The following is a 21669-nucleotide window of genomic DNA, read 5'->3' as shown; positions in this document are numbered from 1 at the left end:
CAGCCGGGGGGGCATCGTGGGCCAGCCGGAGGATGCGGGATCGGAGAGGCCCGGGAGGGACGTACAACTGCTCCCGATGGTAGAGCAGCCCATCCCGGGTGGATAGTTCTCCGGCAGGGTCTTGCTGCGGTTCCTGCAGGTGTTTCTGCGCCCACGGGTCGGTGTCTTGGCTGGCCTGTATCTCGGCCACCAGGGCGGGTGCGGTCAGAGTGGCGGCAAAGACCGAGGGTGGCAGAATACTAGCCCTGGGGGCTTCGGTGGCACTAGAGGTGTTATAGTCCGGCCGGCGGGACAGAGCGTCGGCTCTCTGGTTCTGGGAGTGCGGGACGTAGGTGATGGTAAAGTCAAATCGTGAGAAGAACAGGGACCACCGGATCTGCCGCTGGTTCAGCCGGCGGGTGGTCTGCAAATGTTCCAGGTTACGATGGTCGGTGAAGACTTGGACCGGATGCCTGGCCCCCTCAAGGTGGTGGCGCCAGACCTCAAAGGCCACCTTGATAGCCAGGAGCTCTCTCTCCCAAATGGTGTAATTGCGTTCGGCAGCCGAGAGCTGCCGGGAGTAGTAGGCGCAGGGCTGCCATGGCTGGCTAGGCTCGTCCCGCTGGGAGAGCACGGCTCCGAGGGCCACATTGGAGGCGTCCGCTTCCACCATGAAGGGCAAGCTCGGGTCAGGGTACCGCAGAAGGGGACTGGAGGAAAAACTCTGCTTGAGCTGGCGGAAGGCCCGGTCGGCTTCGGGGGTCCACTGAAAAGGCTCCTTCGGTCGGAGGAGTCTGGTCAAGGGCTTGGTGAGGTCGGCGTAGCCCGCGATGAATTGCCTGTAATAATTGGCGAAGCCCAGGAGGCGCTGGATGTCCTTCCGACTTCGAGGGGCCTGCCATTGAAGGATGGCGTCGACCTTCCGCGGATCCATCTGGGTTCCCTGGGGGGAAATGATGTGCCCCAGGAACTCAACGGACTGGAGGTGGAAAGCACATTTCTCCAGCTTGGCATACAGGCGATTGGCTCGGAGTCGCTGTAGCACCTGGCGGACGTGGTGGATGTGCTCCTGTTCGGATGCAGAGTAGACCAAAATGTCATCTAAATAAATGATCAGGAACCGGTCTAGCAGGTCACGGAAAACGTCATTCATAAAATGTTGGAAGACGGCGGGGGCATTGGTGAGCCCAAAGGGCATGACCAGATGTTCGTATTGGCCATACCTGGTGCCAAAAGCGGTCTTCCACTCATCCCCGGCTTTGATACGAACCAAGTTGTAGGCCCCGCGAAGGTCGAGCTTGGTGTAGATCGTGGCCCCTTTGACGCGGTCGAGGAGCTCAGGGATCAGTGGGAGCGGGTAGCGGTTCCGAATGGTAATCTTATTGAGGGCCCGGTAGTCGTTGCAGAGTCGCAGGTCCCCGGTCTTCTTCTTAACGAACAGGACAGGTGAAGACAGGGGCGAGGTGGAGGGTCTAATGAACCCTCGGGCCAAGTTCTTGTCCAAGTACTCCCGGAGGGCAGCCAGTTCCGGGTCTGCCATGGGGTACAGGCGGCCTGCGGGTAGCGGAGCGCCGGGCACCAGGTCGATGGCGCAATCGTAGGGCCGATGTGGGGGAAGCTGGTCTGCTTCCTTCTCATTGAAGACGTCCGCGAACTCCTGGTAGGGAGTTGGGAGTGTGGTGGCGGCCCCCAGGAGGCTGGTGGTGCGTGGGGAACCGGGTTGGTTGACAGGCGGCACCTGAGTCGAGTCGGGTGGTAGCGGGGAACAGGGTGCGAGGGTACTCGAAAAGCTCAGTTCACGTTGCACCCAGTCCACATGGGGGTTGTGGGCTTGCAGCCAGGACAGGCCCAAGATAACAGGGAAGCGTGGCATGCGGGCCAAATCGAAGGTCTGCTTCCCTTGGCGCTGTTGGACCCACAAAACGAGTGGTAGAGTTTCGTGGCGGACCGGCCCCGAGCGCAGCAGACGACCATCCACTGCCTCGACCAGTGTAGGAGTTCCCTTTTCCCGAACGGGGACGCCATGCTCCTTGGCAAAGTGGCTGTCCATGTAGCAGCAGGCAGCCCCTGAGTCCAACATGGCATGGACGAAGATCCACCGGTCGTCGGGAAGCTGCAGGCGGATCGGGACCAGGAACGGGGTGGGTGGTGGATGGACGGAGCTAGAGGACCTCAAGGAGTGCCCCAGGCCAGGAGATCCGGCTAGACCTGGGGCTGGCCTTTTACCGAGGCAGCGGAGCTCGGGGTGCGCTTTGATTTGGCCGGGCAGGAGCTTGCAAAATGCCCGTCCCCTCCACAATACAGGCACAGGTTGTGGGTGCGCCGTCGGTTCTTCTCCTCAGGGGTCAGGCGAGGGCGGGCGCCGCCCAGCTGCATGGGTTCTACAGCCGGCGGTAAAGCTGGGGTACCTGGAACGGGAGCCGCCGGGGGGGGCCTTGTTGGAGTAGTGCCCCTCTTCTGCCTCTGGCGCCGACCTTGCAGTCGCCCATCAATGCGTAGACACAGCAGGATCAGGTCCTGGAGGGCGGCTGGGCGGTCGGTGCGTGCCAGTTCGTCCAGGACGGCATCGGAGAGGCCTTCAGTGTACTGGTCCACCAAGGCAGCTTCATTCCAGGCCAGGTCTTGAGCCAGCAGCTGGAACTCTGTGGTATACTGAGACACAGAGTTCTGGCCTTGGTGCAGAGCCCGTATCTTGCGATTAGCTGTCTCAGCACGCACAGGGTTGGCATAGGCGGCCTGGAAGTGTGCCTTGAACCGTGTGTAGTCTGCTAGCAGCGGCGAGGGCTCTAGCAGCAGAGGAGTGGCCCACTTGGCCGCTGGCCCTTTAAGCAGGCTCAGGATAAAACAGACTTTTGTTTTGTCTGTAGGGAAGTCGCCCTGCCTTATCTCCATGTATAGTTCACACTGGGCGAGGAAGGCAGGGAACTCTTCCAAGTTTCCTGCGAATTTCTCAGGAATGCTCACCGGGCAGCGAGAGCGGGGAGCAGCGGCGGCAGCCAAGGCCACGGCATTGGACGCAGTCTGCTGCTGCAGAGTAATCACCGCTTGGGTTAATTGCTGCACCTGGTCTAGGAGCCCCGGCAAGGGGTCCATGCCTCCTGCCGCTTGGTCCGTCATGAGCGTGCCTGGTGAGTTTTGGGTGCTGGCAAGCTGTCACGGCCCGAGTCTCTGACACGAAGCTGCGGCTGCTATCGTCCTGGCAACGAGCCAGGACCTCTCGCAGACAGCCCAGGCGAAGCACAGGGAGTGGTCGTAAAACAGTCCAGTTGATTGATAACGTAAACAGGCAGGCTGGAGGGTGAGACGGAAGCTTGGTCAGGGAAGCCGAGAGTCAGAAGCCGGGGAGCCGAGCCGAAAGTCAGAAGCCGGGAAACAGAGCCGAGAGTCAGAAGCCGGGAAGCAAAGCCGAGATCAAACGATACCTAAGCCAGTCCGATAAGCAAAGCCAGAGTCCAGAATACCAGTCTATGGGTCAGGCCGGGTCAGGAATGCACAGGTTCTTTCCGAAGCAAGGGGTGCGAGACGCAGACACATCCAAGGGTGTTCGCTTGTTGCCAGCACAGTTTGGCCTGAGGCCAGGATCCCAGATATACTGCTGGCTAATTGGCTCGTTAGAACTCCGGGCTCAGATCTCTTCTAGCCCGCATGCGCGCCTCTCTACGCCTGTTCCTGAATTCCAGGCGTCTCCTCTCGCGCAGGCGGGCCCCAGGTGTTGGTGAGTCTGGGGGAGATGAGCTAGTACCTGGTGTGGCCAGATTGGTTTCAGGTGGCCCCTGCTGCTGGCTGGCTCCTTCAGGACTTACGTCCTCTGTTGCTGAAGGCATCTGCACAGCAGGGGCGGGGTCAGAAGCAGGCACCTGCTCTGAGTCAGCAGGGGCAGGCATGACATGCGGTGGTCTGGTACTCCCATCTCTTTTAGGACTTGCCACAGTTTGTTGTGATCCACACAATCAAAGTCTTTAGCATAGTCAATGAAGCAGAAATAGACATTTTTCTGATACTCCCATCCTTTCTCCATAATCCATCGAATGTCAGCAATTTGATCTCTAGTTCCTCTAGTTGGTAAGCATAAAGTGGTACAAAAAAATTTCTAACTTCAAGTACATGGCTAATGGGGTCTGAACTTGCTGAGACTGAGTGGAACAAAGAGCTTGGGGCCATAGTTGATAGCTGAATGAAAGTGTCAACCCAGTGTTCTCCAGTGGCAAAAAAATGTTCTTTGTTAGGGATTATTAGGAAAGGGATTGAGAATAAAATGGCCAATATTGCCATGCCCCTGTATACATCTGTGGTGCAGCCTCATTTGGACTACTGTGTACAGTTCTGGTCACTATATCTCAAGAACGTTGCAGAGCTGGAAGAAGTACAGAGGAGGGCAACCAACATGCTTAGAGGGTTGGAGCACCTTCCCTATGAGGAAAGGCTGAGGAGACTGGGACTTTTCAGTTTAAAAAAGAAATGACAAAGGAGGGAGATGGTAGGGGTTTACAAAATTATGCATGGGGTGGAGAGAGTTGGCAAAGAATTTTTTCTCCCTCTCCCAAAATACTAGAACTTGAGGACATCCCATGAAACTGATGGGAAGTAGGTTCAGGATGGACAAAAGTAAATACTACTTTACAGAGAGTGGTTAAAATGTACAATTCGCTGCCAGAGGATGTAGTGATGGCTATCAGAATAAACAGCTTTAAAGGGGAATTAGCTTCATGGAGGATAAGTCCATCAGTGGCTATTAGCCATAGTGACTGAGGGGAACCTCCACATTCAGAGGCACTAAACTTCTGAATCCCAGAGCCAGGAGGCAACATCAGGGCAAACCCTTGGCCTCCATGTCCTGTTGTTGGCTGTTCAGAGGAACAGGATGGTCACTGTGTGAGGCAGGATGTTGGAGATGAACCATTGGTCTGATTCTCCAGCAGGGCTCATCTTATGTTCTTACAGTTGCAGACTAGAGAAAGCTTTTAGCAAATATATTGGCCATAAAAGCAGCTTGCTGGGGGGAAACTGAAGATGACTGGGGAGTTTCCTCTTTCTTTTGCAAGTTTCGAGGCTCTACAAAACCTCAGAGACAGGAAAGTTGGGACAGAGGAAGCAACTGGGACAGAGGAAGCAATATAGGCTTAAATTTTGCTGTGGAACTTCTTACCATTTACTTACTTCATTTTACACCTTGATTTTCTCCTGGATGGGGATTTGAAACAGCTAACAATGTTCTCAGTTTTATCTTCACAATAATCCTATGAGATAGGTACCACAAACCTGGTGTCTCTGATTCTTTTTCCTGGGTTCAAGGCTGGTTCTTGGAGCAGCTTGCAGGCCTGACACAGTGGCCTTTTTCCCACTCCAGAGCCTGGGGCTTTGCTGGCAGTTTTCCCAGCCTACATTTCCCAGGTACTCTGCAAGGTCAGAACTGGGCCCAGTTCCAGGCTGGGAAGGTCCTAGAGATTTGGAGGCAGAGCTTGGGAAGGGTATAGTTGAGGGAGGGAAGGAGCTCAGCAAGAATATGATGCCATAGAGCAGGGGTGGCCAAACTGCAACTTGGGAGCCATATGTAGCTCTTTCACTCATATCGTGTGACTCTTGAAGCCCCCACCACTTTGTTGGTCAGCTTGCAGAAGGCATTTCTTTAAATCACTTCTCAACGCCAACTGGCAACTTGCAGAATGCATTTAAAATAAATGTTGCTTTCTTTCCACCTCTACCTCCCTCCACCTTCCCATCTATTTCCTTCCTTCGTTCTCTCAAACATCTGATGTTCATGTCTTACAGCTCTCAAACATCTGGTGTTTATTCTATGTGGCTCTTCTGCTAAGCAAGCTGGCACCCCTGCCCTGGAGTCTGCCCTAGAAAGCTACATTTTCTCCAGAGGAACTGATCTGTGCAATCTGGAAGTCAGTTGTAATTCCAGGAGAGCTCTGGGGTCCAAGTCAGAGTTTGGCAATCCTAAGGATTCAGTCTGGTAGAACAGTGAGGTGGTGGTGATGAGATAAACCAATGTTTGAAGGAATTCCTGGGAGGCTCATGGTTGGAAATGAATGAGCAGGGTTTTCTTACATTTTTAAGGTTACAATAAAATTTTAACCTGCATGATGCTTAAAAAAAAGATGTGTGAATAAGCTTTCCAGATTCAAGAGGTGCTAATTGGAGCAATTAAGAAACAACATTACAGGGAAGTGAGTATCACAGAGGCAGAGTGATAGGGAGGAGGTCAACATGTTTAGTTAGGAGATATTTCCCACAGCTTGGGGCTCCTTGGGGTGACACTTGGAGATTACCAGGCATAGTAAATATGGGCTCTGAGAGGCAACCACCCCATGGATTTCCAGAAAACATTTAATTCATATTCACTGAGTTTAAATATTGGGATAGGGACACATGTAATCTGCTTTTATTGCTTCCAGATGTAGATTTTAAGATAGCTCCTATACTTCATATTAAAGTGAGAATTTTTAAAATGTATTTATTTCTTTTTGCAGGAACTAGATGTGTCTAAAATCCTCTCTTCTGTGCAAGGCCATGAGCTCTCTTTGGATCTGGGTGAGGCAACCCAGAGGCAGTGACCTTAAATTTCCACTTGTTCCTCCTAAAACAATCCAGAATTGCAAGGCGAGGGAGTGCAGGTAGTTTTATAAGAATAAACTGCAGATGTTGTGGACACAAATACTTTCAGAAGCTAAACCCAAGGTAAAATATACCCTTGATCAAAACCAAGCTCAGCAAGCTTGTTTTTCAAAACATCTACCATCCCCCCCTTTGTTTCAAGTGTAAACATTTCTAAAGGCTGTTTTCTTCAGAGCCTATCTCTACCATCTTATCGCAAATGGGAACCAGAGTAGGAATTCTCAAAAGAGAAGATATAGCGTAATCCTTTGTAGAGTTATTCTGAACTAAAACCACAGCAATCAAGGGAGGATTGCCAACTTCCAGGTGGGCCCTATCGTTCTAAAATTAATAATAATAATAAATTTTTATTTATACCCTGCCCTCCCCGCCAAGGCAGGCTCAGGGCGGCTCTTGGAGGAAATGACAGCTTTGGAGGCTGGAGTCCTAGGGTTGCCAGCCTCCAGGTGGGGCCTGGAGATCTCCTGCTTTTACAACTGATCTCTAGCTGGTGGAGATCAGCTCCCCTGGAGAAAATGGCTGCTTTGAAGGGGGCATTCTACACTGATCCCCCTCCTCGCCCTGAACCCCACCCTCTCCTGGATCCACCCCCAAGTCTCCAGGTATTTTCCAACACAGTCCTGGCAACCCTAGGCTGGACTCTGTTGTATACCATAGAGTCTATGAGAACTGAAGTCCTGGAATGATATTACATCTCCACTGAGTTCCCTGCCTCCCCAAACTCTGCTCTATCCAGGCACTGGCTCCAAATCTCTAGGCATTTTCCAAACTGAAGTGGTCTGCTTTACCTATGGACCAGGTGTTCATTTCACCAGACTCAGAGATCCACAGGGAAGCATAACTTGAGCTGCTAGTCCTTTATTATTATGTGGTCTATAACATTTCATAGATTTTTTTTCTTTCATGGGTCTTGATTGTAGATGTGGGATAAAAGGGGGCAGAGTTGTTATTTTTTAAAACTATTTTGCTCCTGCTTTTCATTCAAATAGGCCAAGTAGGCACCAGCCTATGGACCCCCATGCCTTTAGGGGCCTGAGGCCGGTCTGCCTCTCTCTGCCTCTCCCCCACAGCTTTGTCAAAGGGGCTTTTGAGAAGGAGATATTAGGAGATAATTTGCGAGGCCCCCCCCCTGCCTGATTTTGACAGCCTAGGGGTCTCCACAGGTTTTAATCCAGCACTGGTTCAGGGACACCTATTATGGCCTCCCGTCCTTCATTTTACCTTCACAGAAACCCTGTGAGGTAGGGTAGGCTGAAAGAATTATTGGCCCAAGGTCACCTCCAGGTTAGCTTCCATGGCAGAGTGAAGGCTCAAGCCTGGGTCTTGTAGTCTGACACTCTAACTCTACGCCTATCTGCCTTGTGGTACAAGTTTTCCTAGACCCCAGGAAGTGTTGTTTGGTGCCTTTTTCTGTTTGCATTTGTTGCAGAGCATCTTTCTCACTGCCTGAGAGGAGACCAGAGGGCTAGATGCCTGGAATAAAGGTCTCTTTGCCTGGACCATGTCTCAAATCCTTTGGTAAAATTCCTCTGGTCTCATGTGTCAGTGGGGAGGGAGGGGAGTTCCCAGCCAACTCGTTCCTCTCTCCCACCCCCTTTCTGCCACAAATGTTACATATTAATGACTGTTCTCCCTCCTCCTCCTCCACCTCTCCTCCTCCTTTCTCTGCTCTTGTTGGAGCTGCAGGTTTGTTCATTCAAGGGCTTTCTGTGGGGCTTCAGCAAGAAGGCAAAAAGCTGCCCCCTCCCCACTTTTCATCCTGTAATTAGCCTGAAGCCCTCAATATGACTATGTTTTTGGGTAGCCTGAAATTCTGCTTTCTCCTCCAAACCATCTGCTTCTCGCTGGCACAGATTGTAAGTTTTTTTTATTGGATATTATCCCAATGGAAAAGGGTTGGGGTTAGGAAAGATTCAAGAGGGGTTTTTACTAACCCAGGAGGGGTTGGAGGTGGGCTTCAGCATGGCTTTGGGGAGGGGTCATTATATCCTAATGAGGGATCTAGAAATGAAACTTAATCGCTTATAAACATGTCTATTGAGAAAAATCCCACATAAAGGCTTTTTTCTAGAAGTTGTTTGGCAGAGTTTGATTCTTGTAGGATTGAACATATTCAGAAGTCTTTTGGGGGAAGGTCAGCTTTTCTTTCATTCTGCCATAGGCCTTCGCACTTTCAGGTGTGTTGTGTATTGTCCTGCTCTGGAACGTTTGTCAGAAATTGGTACCAGTTTTATTGGTACCAGTTATATTCTTGAAGGATATCTAAGCAAGAAGTGAAACTGAGGAATTTAAGTGGTCAAAATGAGATCTCTGATTCACCCCGGATGCTGGCAAAGGATTTTTTGCAACAAGGGCAATCTTTCAACTGGGCAGTTCTGGGGAGCATATTTGGTATGAAATTAAAAATAGCCCTTTTGAATGTTGGGGAATGGAAATATTTTATTGTGATGTTTGATAGGATGTGTCCAAAACGGAATTGTCACCTGCAAATCCCTTTCTTTTGACTGCCATCTAAAGCGGGCTAGGATATTTGGTTGGTGTTTTCTTTTTTAAGTTTGATTTTTGGAAAAAAATAAACCTTTCTTGGCAATGAGCAATAAAGCAGATTGCTTTGGGAAGGGCTGAGGTGCAGAAGCCTTCCTTTTACTTCAGACTGGATGAAAAACCGCTGAAAGATTGTAACATGGATGAGGCATGCTTACAGTGATTCTCTTTGGTAGCACCCCAGACCTTAAAAACAGAAAAACTTTGAGCGGCTGTTTTCTGAGGGACAAAGGTGGCTATTCATTCCTGGGATGCCTGCAGGACACCCACTCCACAGTGACTGGAAAGCTGGTATTTTACAAGTTTAAGCCTATGCTTTTTATAAATTTTTACTCCCAAAGCCAGAATGTCATCTTAACAGTAAACACAAACTGAAACAGAGCCTGTACTGTTGGATAATATGGGACCTCTGTAGTGTCAAGACCTGCTGGAATTTGTCACTATTTTAAGTTTGGTTGTTTGTTTGTACATTATGTGATACAGAAGGGATTTATGTAATTTGAGAACCTTAGTAATTAAACAATGTAATGCAACTTTAGACAAACAGCTTCATTTTATTGCAAAGAGTCTCTGAACTTGTTTAGGCTTACAGTCTCCTGTGGTCTGTAAAGTCTACTGCTTTGGACATAATCCAAATCTGAGTGCTTTGAAACCTGCATCAAGTTCAATGGGAGAGGTTCGGTGCACAGAGTTTCTCCAGGCTGATATTCTTAGACTGCAGTAGCACAGCATGAGGTTGCTGAAAACAAATGGGCTGGAAATGCTGAACTTTAGCTATGTCCTTGCCATTTTATATAGCGCTGAGAGTTCAAAGTGGTTCTTACACTTTATTGCAGAAATTCTCACAACGACCTTATAAGGTTGGCCAGTGTTATTCCTGCATTGTAGGCAGGGCAGTGAAGGTGGAAAGGTCATCGAGTGAGTTTGTGGCAGAGGTGAGATTTGCTAAGCAGTTAATTTCTATAACAGCCCTTGGAGGTGGGCCACAAATGCTCCTTTGCTGAAGATGGAAGTTGAGAAAGAGATTTTAGGCCACCTGAAATAACTATCAATGAACTTCTGTTTTCAAAGTAGCTTCTAATTTAGCCGAGAGTTGACTTGGGCTAGTGTGGCATGGTCTGTATAAAAAGTAAAGGTAAAGTTAGTCCCCTGTGGAAGCAAGCACCAGTCATCTATAAAAACCATGTATTTAGTTATAGGGTGGGAGAGAAAACAAATCTTCAATACTGGACTTTTTTGAAGAATTTCAAAGGAATTTAGGTCCCTATTTAAACTGCATTTGTTTAAAGAAGTGAGAATATATTTATTACATTTTTACTTGGCCTTAGTATTCTCGACTTCTCCATTCTGTCCTCACAACAACCATGTGAGATAGGTTAGGGTGAGAAACAACAATTGATCCAAGTTCATCCAGCAAGTGCTATTTGAACTTGAGTACAGTTTATTGCATTTTATTCTTGCAAGAATTCTGAGAGTGAGAGGCCAGATGGGGACATATTTAGTGTTCCAGCCTCACCTAGGGAGAATTTGAAGCCAAGTCTCCCTGGTCTAAGCCCCATAGTCTATCTGTTATACACAACTGCAGTGATGGCAAAAAAAAAAAAAAATGGCTTTCTTTACCCAGGGCCTTGAGTGCCTTATCACTCCATGCCACTCCTGCCAGCGGCTCTTTGGGAACAGCGCTGGAAGCGACAGTGCTGAGGGTTTCAGATGGAGGCTAGCACTGGGCCCGATGTGTGATGCTGCAGTTCTCAGCAAAATTCAGTTAGGTCTGCCGACTCTTGGCTTGATGCATTTCCCTTCCTCCGCCAGGTTACTGTGCTTCTCTTTTTCATTTGTTTCTCTAGCAAGGTCCACCGGGAGAACCCGGACCAAGGGGCCCCCCAGGTCCGCCCGGAGTACCAGGAGCTGATGGCATTGATGTAAGTACACTGCTTCATTCTGGAACCTGAGAGGAAAGGAAGTAGCCTTTTGGGCACAAAGGAGGGCATTGTATAGAGGAGAAGCGTAGTGCCCATCTAAGGGACCTAGAGGGAGCTGGTGAGTTTATGGTATGCATTTTCAAATCTGGCAGCTGTATTGCAAAGTTCTGTAATATAGATACAGAATCTTGAGCAGTTCTATGGAGTCCCCTGCAAAACATGCTCTTTTCTTATTAAATCAGTGCATTTGCAGCAAGCACTGCGTTTTTGTGGCCCTCAGGAGAAGAGATATTTATATGTGGAATTAAAGTTTCCTTAACAGGCATGGTGGAGGGGTTGTGGAAAGTGGGCAGAGAAGAAAAGGGGGTGGGGTGGCTGGTAAGGAAGAGAACTGGTTATATGATGTCATGTTCCCAATGGGTGTGGAGGGGAGTAATCCAATTCCTTCTCTTTTTGGCTGCCCAGAGTTGGCACACTTTTGCTAAATTTGATTTTAACTAGGATGTCATAGGATAGCAGTATTCAAAGAAGGAGATTGGCAATGCAAATGGGTAATGTGACATCATTTGAATTTCTCCCCCCCCCCCCAAGACCAAGGATGAATTCACCATGTGCCACTTAAAGCCCCTTTCCTGCTGCGCTAGATGTGCACAAATATATACTCAATTAATCCTTTATTACAGTCATAGGCCAGCATAACGTGAGACAAGATATATATACATGTTGTCAGTTCTAAATGTGCTTGTGTCTTTGTTTTTGATGGCCGCACAAGGAAGGTTGAGTTAAAATCACATTTTAACTTTGCTGTACTTTACAATGCATGTGTGATTTTGGTCCACATTTCTAGTCTATAAGGCTATAGAAAAGACCCTGAAAAAATCTTGTTGGGGGAAAGCCTCTGAAGACAGAGACTGGTAGTTCTGGAGGTACAATGGACATGCCTTTGGCTCCTTATCATGACTATCGGGGGGGGGGGTCTTCCCCTCCTCTCCCCTCTCCTCCAGTACTTCCTTGGCAGGTCGCCACAGGTAACACAGCCCTCTGATTTCCAAAAACCAAGGGTGAACTCAGTTGAAGGGCAATTGCAAATGAAGGGCTAGAAAGTTTGAAATGTGGGTTGCTTGCAGTGCCCAAGCTGTGTAATGAAGGAGAAGGAATTTGGTTGTTCCATGAGATTTTTCTCAGAGCCATTTTGGTGTGCTGGTTAAGTATGCAGACTCTTATCTCGGAGAACTGGATTTGATTCCCCACTCCTCCACATGCAACTGCTGGAGTGACCTTAGGTCAATCTCAGTCATAACTCTCTCAGTGCTGTTCGGTTCAAGAGCAATTTCTGTCAGAGCTCTCTTAGCCCCACCCATCTCACAGGGTGTCTGTTGTGGGGAGGGGAGGGGAAAGGAGATTATAAGACACTCTAAGACTCTGAGTGAAGGGAGGGATATAAATCCAATTTCCTCCTCCTCCTCCTGTTTTCCTATGCTACTTCGTGCAATTTCCCCCTCTTGTGTTGGACATGAGCAATGAAAGCAAGGCAGGCAGCGTAACAGCTTGAACCTACATCAAAACTCTGTTTTGATTTTACAACAGTTTAACTCTTTTGGCTTTCTGAAAAGAATCCTGGGAACTGTAGTTAGGGTTGCCAAGTCAAACCCCAAAAATATCTGGGGACTTTGGGGGTGGAGCCAGGAGACTTTGGGGGTGGAGCCAGGAGACACTGGGGTGGAGCTAGGGGGAGGGGGGAAACGGCGCCGGGGAGCGTGGCGAGCCGCCCCGCAGCTGCCGCCTCTTCTCTGCTCGCCGTGCTGCTCCTCCGAGATGGGCTCAGCCTGAGCCCATCTTGGAGGAGCAGCCACGGCGAGCGGAGAAGAGGCGGCAGCAGCGCGGCGGCCTCTTCTCCACTCGCTGTGGCTGCTCCTCCTCTGTGGTGGAAGCAGAGGGGGGGTGGAGGCGGGCTGGGGGCGTGGCGAGCCGCAAGTCCGGGTCCTAGAAGGGACCGGATTCGCGGCTCGCCATGCTCCTGGCCTGCCTCGCCCTCCCCTGCGCTGCTGCCGTCTCTTGGCTGCTCCTCCGAGATGGGCTCAGCCTGGGCCCATCTCGGAGGAGCAACTGCGGTGGGCGGGGAGGGGGCGGCAGGGGTGCGGCGTGGCGGCCTCTGGGCGACTCGCCATGCTCCCCGGCGCCGTTTTCCCCCTCTACCCCCGCTTCCATTTTTTTGGGGGAGCGAGGGAAGAGGATGGAAATCCTGGGGTCCCCCGCCAGGGCGGGAGGGTTGGGAAGCCTAACTGTAGTTGGCAGGTGTTCTGAGATCCCTTTCCCTCTTGCATAACTTTACAGTTCCCAGCATTCATTGGAAGCAGGAATTATTGTAAACTTCTTTTATGTCTGGAGGGGTGTTACAACATTACAGCTTGATTCAATGCATTTTTTTGTGTATGTTTACATTGTATTCAGGGGGATTTCTCCTAGATAAGGGTTTACTGAATTTCAGCCAGTAAACAAGAGTTTAAGAAGAGCCCTGCTGGATCAGACCAATGGTCCATCTAGCCAACATCCTGTCTCACATAGTGGCCAACCAGTTCCTCCGGATGATCAACAACAGGGTATAGAGGCCGAGGCCCTCCCCTGATGTTGCTTTCTGGCTCTAGGATTCAGAGGCTTAGTGCCTCTAACTGTGGAGTTTCCCCTCATTCGCCAAGGCTAGTAATGATTGATTGGCATGGCAGAGTCTATACATGCAGTAGAATGAGGTTGGGGATACCAGATTTAACAGTTTCCCAGATAAAAACTCTTTGCAGTTAGCACACCAGTATGTCAAAGAGACAGTGGCTAACTAAGAATGTGATCATACTTGGAATTTGCCATGGTGGTGTCTTGGCTTTGAAAAAGCCACTCCAGAAAGAGATGCGCCAGGCAATCTCACTGTGCTTGTGATAGGCACAGGAGCGCATGCACTTAGAGGAGCATTCAGACTGCTCCTGCATGTGTGCAGGGCATGTGCATGGCATGCCCCAGCTGTTCAGATGGCCAGGAATCATGCCATGCATGCACTTCAACAGTTTGCTACCGGGAAGTTCCCAGTGGCTATTTATTCTGGTCCCAGCCTGTCCTACAATGAGGTAAGGATGGGCAGGATGTAGGGGGCAGATGTGTGTGTATGAATGTGCACATTAAATCAGCGGTTGGGGGGCGGGGTGGCTATGGCAGATCAAATTCGCCATGTGATTACACCGTGAAATCCCTACTGGTTGTTCTGGTTTCCTATTTGCAGGGAAATTTTAACATAGGAATTCATGAAATATGGTATACTCCTTGCGTGCTCTAGAATGATGAGATCCAATGTACTTTTATTACATTGTTCTACTGCATATATAGACCAAGAATATGGTTACCAACCTCCAGATGGGGCCTGGAGAACTCACAGAATTACAGCTAGTCTCCAGACAACAAAGAGTAGGATATGGGAACTTTAAAATGTGGACTGTATAGCATCACATCTCTGCTGACATCTCCCCTTTCCAAACCCCACTCTCCCTAGGCTGCAACCAATTTTCTACGAATTTCCCAACCTGTTGTTAGCAGCTCTGTGCATCATGGCTAACTAGGGGCAATTTTAAAAACAGGCTTAAAGGAAAGCTGTCCTTGAAGATCTGTGCTCTTAAGAGGGAGAAGGGAAAGAAAGGGTACAGGTCACCAGATCCCTGGCTTCTGTGACATATATCAAGTAGGCCTGTACCATGTTCAAGTCCTGATGTCTTGAGGGCTAGGAGCTTGCTGTTCAAAAAACACATGCTAGTTAACATTCCCTGAAGCTATTTTAAGAAGGGAAGCTGCACATTTGAGCAGCCATTTCACTGGGGAACAAGAAGGCACTTACAGAAACATCCAGGGACCTTTGTTTTATTAAAACACTTTTATTTCTTCCTCTACAGGGTGAAAAAGGTCCCCCAGGAGCGGCAGGAAGCCTGGTGAGTGTCCCAACAGCAAATATAAATATAGGAGACTTGTTTAGATTTCTTGGAGATGGGGTACCTAGACCCCAGGGTGGAACTGCATATTATGTGCCATTCCATGTTTAACCCCCTTGTTTCTAGCTATTTTTCTGCTTAAAGTTACCCCTCCCCTTCTTCCCTGCTGCTTTTCTCTCTAAGAGATAAAAGACATAGATGCACTTTCAAGCAGTGCAGGAGGTGGGGAGATGCAGGGGTGCAACATTTCACAGGTGAAAACTAGCACATGCTTTTCTCCCATACCAAGGATTGCGTCACTATTGCATATTGAGTTTGGTTCAGAAGTAATGTGAAGGCTCTTGCAAAACCAGGATTCAACTTGCATATTATTATTATTATTGCAGAGAAATACCTGAAATCTTGCCTTGACAAATGCTGACTTTGTCACCATCGCTCTATGAATAGGGAGGTTAGGGCCTGGAAACATCCACAATATCCACATTCACACATCATGCAAAACCAGAGTTAAGAGTAAGTGTGGTTAATAAACCAGCTTCAAAACCATGGTTTTGGATCCCAGTATTAATTACTTAAATTAATTATCATATGGCAGTGTGTGTAGTATAGCTAGGAGAGCCTAAGATTGTCTTACACTAGAAGCTTCAGCTCTTTTAGCATTATGCACCACTAGGTGGCGAACTAGACTTGTTTTTAAGGCAAGAGAAGTTTCAGAGGTGGTTTCCTGTGCGTGTGATGTCTGTGTGATGCCCCTAGTATTCCTTGGAGGCCACCCCTCCAGGGCTGACCCTGCTTAGCTGACAAGATTGGGCTAGCCTGGCTTATCCAGGTCAGGGCAGATCCCAGTGTGATGTCCCCAAAATAACATTTATTTAGTGCTGTGGTCCACGCTCAGATAGCCAGGCTAACCATGGCTGGTTGAACTGAACCATGGTTTTGCATGACACTTGAACTGAACCATCACTGCTCTTGCTCTATGCTGTATTAATTAATCTCATAATGCCCGGTCCCTTAGTGATGTAAAAACCAAGGATGAAACATAGCTGCCCTTTAACATGTCATCAATATTCCAAATGCACATTAGTGGCAATTTATGCATGCCATGTAGCGCCTTAGTTTGTGTGTCTGCACTGACATACATGCACACTTGAGATGCATCTTTCTATCCATTGTAAAGATCCAAGAGAGGGAACTCACATGTACAAAAATTTAACATCTCCTCCATAAAAGGAAAAGGGGGGCAGGGGGGAAAGAGAGACTAGTTTGTCAGGGAAAAGGTTCAGAATACAGGGCATGAGGCCATGGTAAATATGGTAGAGCGTATGGTACATGCATTCCCCGTAGCCAGAATTCTGGAGGCCTGCCATCAAATCCTTACAGTTTCCCCAGAAGAGAACTTTAAGGAATACTACATGGCAAGGTTGCCATCTTCCACGTAGGGCCTGGACTTCTCCTGGAATGAGAACTGATTTCCAGACTACAGAGGTCAGTTCCCCTGAAAGAAATGGCAGCTCTGGAGGGCAGACTTCATGTTGTACCCTAGATTCCAGGTGCAGTCCTTCCACAGGCACTGCCCTTGAATCTTGAGGGATTTCCCAGAGTTGGCAAGCCTATGTGGAATTGAGGTCACTAAATGCAGTTTTGGCAGCCCTTAAATTTCACTAATAAGCCTGAAACGTAACCAGGAAAGCATAGCATGTTTTCTACCTTGGCAATTTTGCTATGCCTTCAAGCATATTTGCTCAGTAGGGTTACCAATTCCAGCTTTGGAAATTCCTGGAGAGGGAAGGGGTCTCAATGGGGATGTGATGTCATAGTGTCCACTTTCTGAAGCTGCCATTTCCTCCAGATGATCTGATCTCTGTAATCTGGAGAGCAGGTGTAATTCTTGGAGATGTATGGCCCTCACCTGGAGGTTGGCAACCCTATGCACAAGGTGTGACTTACCCAGCTGAATGCAGCCTTGTATGGGGGCCTTCCAGGGCTCAGTCACTCTTCTAATTTTTCCACTGGCTGTGGAACTGCAAATTTGAGTGGGATTATTAGACACCTGAAACACCTGCTGCATTTGCCTAGGGGGTCCAGCCTGTATTTTGTGTAAAAGAGAGTTACATAAGAACATAAGAGAAGCCATGTTGGATCAGGCCAATGGCCCATCCAGACCAACACTCTGTGTCACACAGTGGACAATGTGTGTGTGTGTGTATGTATATATATATATATATATACACACACACACACACATACATACACACACACACAGTGTGGCTATGTTTGCTATGCTTGTAGCTGCCACCACCTCCTGTGACAGTGAATTCCACATGTTAATCACCCTTTGGGTGAAGAAGTACTTCCTTTTATCCATTTTAATCTGACTGCTCAGCAATTTAATTGAATGCCCACGAGTTCTTGTATGGTGAGAAAGGGAGAAAAGTACTTCCTTCTCTACTTTCTCCATCCCATGCATAATCTTGTAAACCTCTATCATGTCACCCCGCAGTCAACATTTCTCCAAGCTAAAGAGCCCCAAGCATTTTAACCTTTCTTCATAGGGAAAGTGTTCCAAACCTTTAATCATTCAAGTTGCCCTTTTCTGCACATTTTCCAATGCTATAATATCCTTTTTGAGGTGCGGTGACCAGAATTGTACACAGTATTCCAAATGAGACTGCACCATCGATTTATACAGGGGCATTATGATACTGGCTGATTTGTTTTCAATTCCCTTCCTAATAATTCCCAGCATGGTGTTGGCCTTTTTTATTGCAATCGCCTTTTTTATTGCAATTGCACACTGTCTTGACATTTTCAGTGGGTTATCTACCATGACCCCAAGATTTCGCTCTTGGTCAGTCTCTGCCAGTTCACAACCGATCAACTTGTATTTGTAGCTGGGATTCTTGGCCCCAATGTGCATTACTTTGCACTTGGCCACACTGAACCTCATCTGCCACGTTGACGCCCACTCACCCAGCCTCAACAGATCCCTTTGGAGTGCCTCACAATCCTCTCTGGTTCTCACCACCCTGAACAATTTAGTATCATCTGCAAACTTGGCCACTTCACTGCTTACTTCCAACTCCAGATCATTAATGAACAAGTTAAAGAGCATCGGACCCAGTACTGAGCCCTGTGGCACCCCACTGCTTACCATCTTCCACTGTGAAGACTGCCCATTTATACTCACTCTCTGCTTCCTATTAATTAGCCAGTTTTTGATCCATAAGAGAACCTGTCCTTTTACTCCATGACTCTTACTTACTAAGGAGCCTTTGATGAGGAACTTTATCAAAAGCTTTCTGGAAGTCAAGGTAAACAACATCTTTTTTTCCCCCACGTTTATTAACATTTGTCCATCCACCAACAATCAAAACATACATTATAAAAACTTATGTACAAACATCACACCACAACATCTAAAGGAACGTTAGGATATCATCTAGTGCATTTATCTTAATCTATTTTACAGTTTCATAATGTTTCACCCATTTATACATTGGTTCCCAAGTTTTCTCACATTCTGTAAGATTTCCATTTCTCATTCTGGTGGTAAGTAAATCCATTTCTGCTGTTTCCATTATTTTTACCATAAATTCCTTTCTATTAGGTATTTCACCTGTCTTCCAGTGTTTGGCATATAATATTCTGGCAGCAGTTATCATATGTAGTAAAAGTTTTTTCTTTACTTTGGTTGTCTCAATTTTGCAAATATTTAACAAATATAACTCTGGTAAATGAGGGATTTGCTTTTTTAACATCTTTTGAATCCATAGAGATACCCGGATCCAGTATTTCTTCGCCATATCACATTGCCACCACATATGGAACAGTGAACCTTTTGTTTTTTTACACTTCCAGCATTTATTCGATATTTCTGGATATGCTCTAGATAGTTTTTCTGTAGTACCAACAATAAATTACTTTGTATAAATTTTATTTATTTATTTATTTATTTGGGATTTATATCCCGCCCTTCCCACGGATGGCTCAGGGCGGCTTCCAACAATTAATCAAACTTAAAAGTGAACAATTTCAAATGTAAAACAATTAAATAATTTAAGCAGTTAAAACATTAAAACAGAGTAATTCAGTTTCCTGTGAACAGATGGCTGGCCAGTTTCCTCCGGTTGTTATCCTAGCTAAATGTAGGCTAGGTATAGGCTAGCCGGAAGAGGGTCGTCTTACAGGCCCTGTGGAACTGCGCTAAGTCCCGCAGGGCCCTCACCTCTTCCGGCAGCTGATTCCACCATACGGGGGCCATAACGGAGAAAGCCCTTTCCCTGGTGGCTTTCAGGCGGGCTTCTTTTCTCTAAAGAGAGCCGATTTCGTCAATTTCAAATTTTCTTTCCAGATTTTTTCCCATTCTGTTACTTCAATACTATATCCAAAATCTTGCATCCATCTCACCCAAGCTTCTTTTACCGTTTCCTCATGCATTTTTTGTTCTAATAACCAATTATAATTTTGTTCTAATAACCAATTCTTGATACAAGTTTTCGATCTGACTCTAGTATTATGGAATCGAATTCATTCAAATTATTTCTAAAACCTTTTCCTTTGTCAGCTTTGTATCTAGATCTTATTTGTAATTGAAGCCACCAATCCAATTTCGAAAGCTCCTCAGAGTTTAACTCCCCTTTATAATCTAATAAACAATCATAGGCATAATTTTCTTCCCAGAGGTACAGATTAGGATGTAAAGATGCCTCTACTGGTGAAAGCCATTTGGGCGTATATTTATATATCTGAGTTTTTATTTCCATCCATGATTTAAATAAAGCTCTTCTTATCTCATGTCTGAAAAAATTGCTATCTTTTGCTGGAGAACTGTACCAAATGTAGGAATGCCATCCTCTTGTCAGATTAGCACCTTCTAATATTAACAACTTATATCGTAATAATAGCCAATCTTAAGGTAAACAACATCTATTGGGTCCCCTCTGTCCACATGTTTGTTCACCCCTCAAAGAACTGTTACAGGTTAGTGAGGCAAGATCTTCCCTTACAGAACCCATGCTGAGTCTTCCTCAATAACTTGTGTTCATCAGTGTGCCTACTCATTCTGTCCTTGATAATGCTTTCTACCAACTTTCCCAGTATTGAAGTCAGACTGACTGGCCTGTAATTTCCCGGATCTCCTCTGGAACCCTTTTTAAAGATGGGGGTGACATTTGCTACCTTCCAGTCCTCAGGAACAGAGGCAGATTTCAATGAAAGATTACATATTTTCATCAGGAGATCCACAAGTTCACCTTTGAGTTCTTTCAGAACTCTTGGATGTATGCCATCTGAACCTGGTGACTTATTAGTTTTTAATTCGTCAATCAGTTGTAGGACCTCCTCTATTGTCACCTCAATCTGACTCAGGTCTTTCAACACCCCTTCCAAAATTAGTGGTTCTGCAGCGGGCAAACACTTCCACACTCATCTTTCACAAACACTCATCTTTCACAGTGAACACTGAGGGAAAAAATGCATTCAGCTTCTCAGCCATTTCCCTATCCTCCTTCAGTAATCCTTTGACCCCTTGGTCATCCAAGGGCCCCACTGCCTCCCTGGCTGGTTTCCTGCTTCTAATATATTTGAAGAAATTTTTATTGTTGGTCTTTATGTTTTTTGCAATATGCTCCTCATAGTCCCTTTTTGCCTGCCTGATCACAGTCTTGCATTTGATTTGCCACAGCCTGTGTTCCCTTTTATTAATCTCACTTGGACTAGCTTTCCACCGCTCAAAGGAGTCCCTCTTACCTTTTACAGCTTCCATTACTTTGTTTGTTAACCATGAAGGCCTTTTCTTATACCTGTTTGTGCCTTTCCTAACCTGTGGTATATATTTTACCTGAGCTTCTAGGATTGTTTTTAAATAGCCTCCAAGCTTCCCCAAGGGTTTTGACTGACCTTTCCTTTCAGTTTCCTCTTCACATGCCTCCTCATCTCAGAGAATTTACCCCTTTTAAAGTTAAACGTGGTTGTGCTGGTCTTTTGGGGCAACTCCCTATTTATACAAATGGTGAAATCAATAACATTATGGTCACTGCTCCCAAGCGGTGCGATCACTTTTACATCTCTCATCAAGTCTTGGGCATTACTTAGGACCAAATCCAGGCTTGCCCCACCCCTGGTAGGTTTTGTGACCATCTGCTCCATAGCACAGTCATTGAGAGCATCTAGAAACTCAATCTCTTTCTCTCGACCTGAACACATATTGACCCAATCAATCTGCAGGTAGTTAAAATCACCTATTACAACACAGTTTTTATGTTTAGCCGCTATCGTTAATCCTTCCATCATATTATAATCATCCTCTATCTTTTGATTTGGTGGGCGATAAACTCTCATAGTTAAATTTCCTTTTGGGCCCTCTATTTTGACCCAAAGCATTTCTAGAAGGGAATCTAATTCTTTGACCTCAGTCTTACTGGACTGTATACCCTCTCTGACATACAGAGCCACCCCACCTCCAACCCTTCCCTCCCTATCCTTCCGATATAACTTATATCCAGGAATCACCATGTCCCACTGATTCTCCCCATTCCACCAAGTTTCTGAAATTCCCACAATGTCTATGTTTTCCCCCAACACTAAATATTCCAACTCACCAATTTTACTTCGAACACTTCTAGCATTTGTATACAAAC

General features: G+C 47.0%; 1 protein-coding gene across 1 annotated transcript in view; it reads left to right on the top strand.

Moving 5' to 3' along the window:
• The first annotated feature begins 8283 nt into the window (after positions 1–8283).
• The window catches only part of LOC132586220 (collagen alpha-2(IX) chain-like), a 77893-nt gene continuing 64507 nt past the window's right edge, over positions 8284–21669 (top strand). The window contains exons 1-3 of the mRNA XM_060258218.1: positions 8284–8456; positions 10992–11066; positions 14996–15031. Of these exons, the coding sequence (XP_060114201.1) occupies positions 8385–8456; positions 10992–11066; positions 14996–15031 (183 nt within the window). The 5' untranslated portion in view covers positions 8284–8384. The remainder of the gene's footprint in view (positions 8457–10991; positions 11067–14995; positions 15032–21669) is intronic.

The sequence above is a fragment of the Heteronotia binoei genome, chromosome 17 (assembly GCF_032191835.1).
Source record: "Heteronotia binoei isolate CCM8104 ecotype False Entrance Well chromosome 17, APGP_CSIRO_Hbin_v1, whole genome shotgun sequence".
Lineage (NCBI taxonomy): Eukaryota > Metazoa > Chordata > Lepidosauria > Squamata > Gekkonidae > Heteronotia > Heteronotia binoei.
The sequence above is the reverse complement of the archived record's forward strand: the minus strand, read 5'-3'. Positions and strand labels throughout refer to the sequence as shown.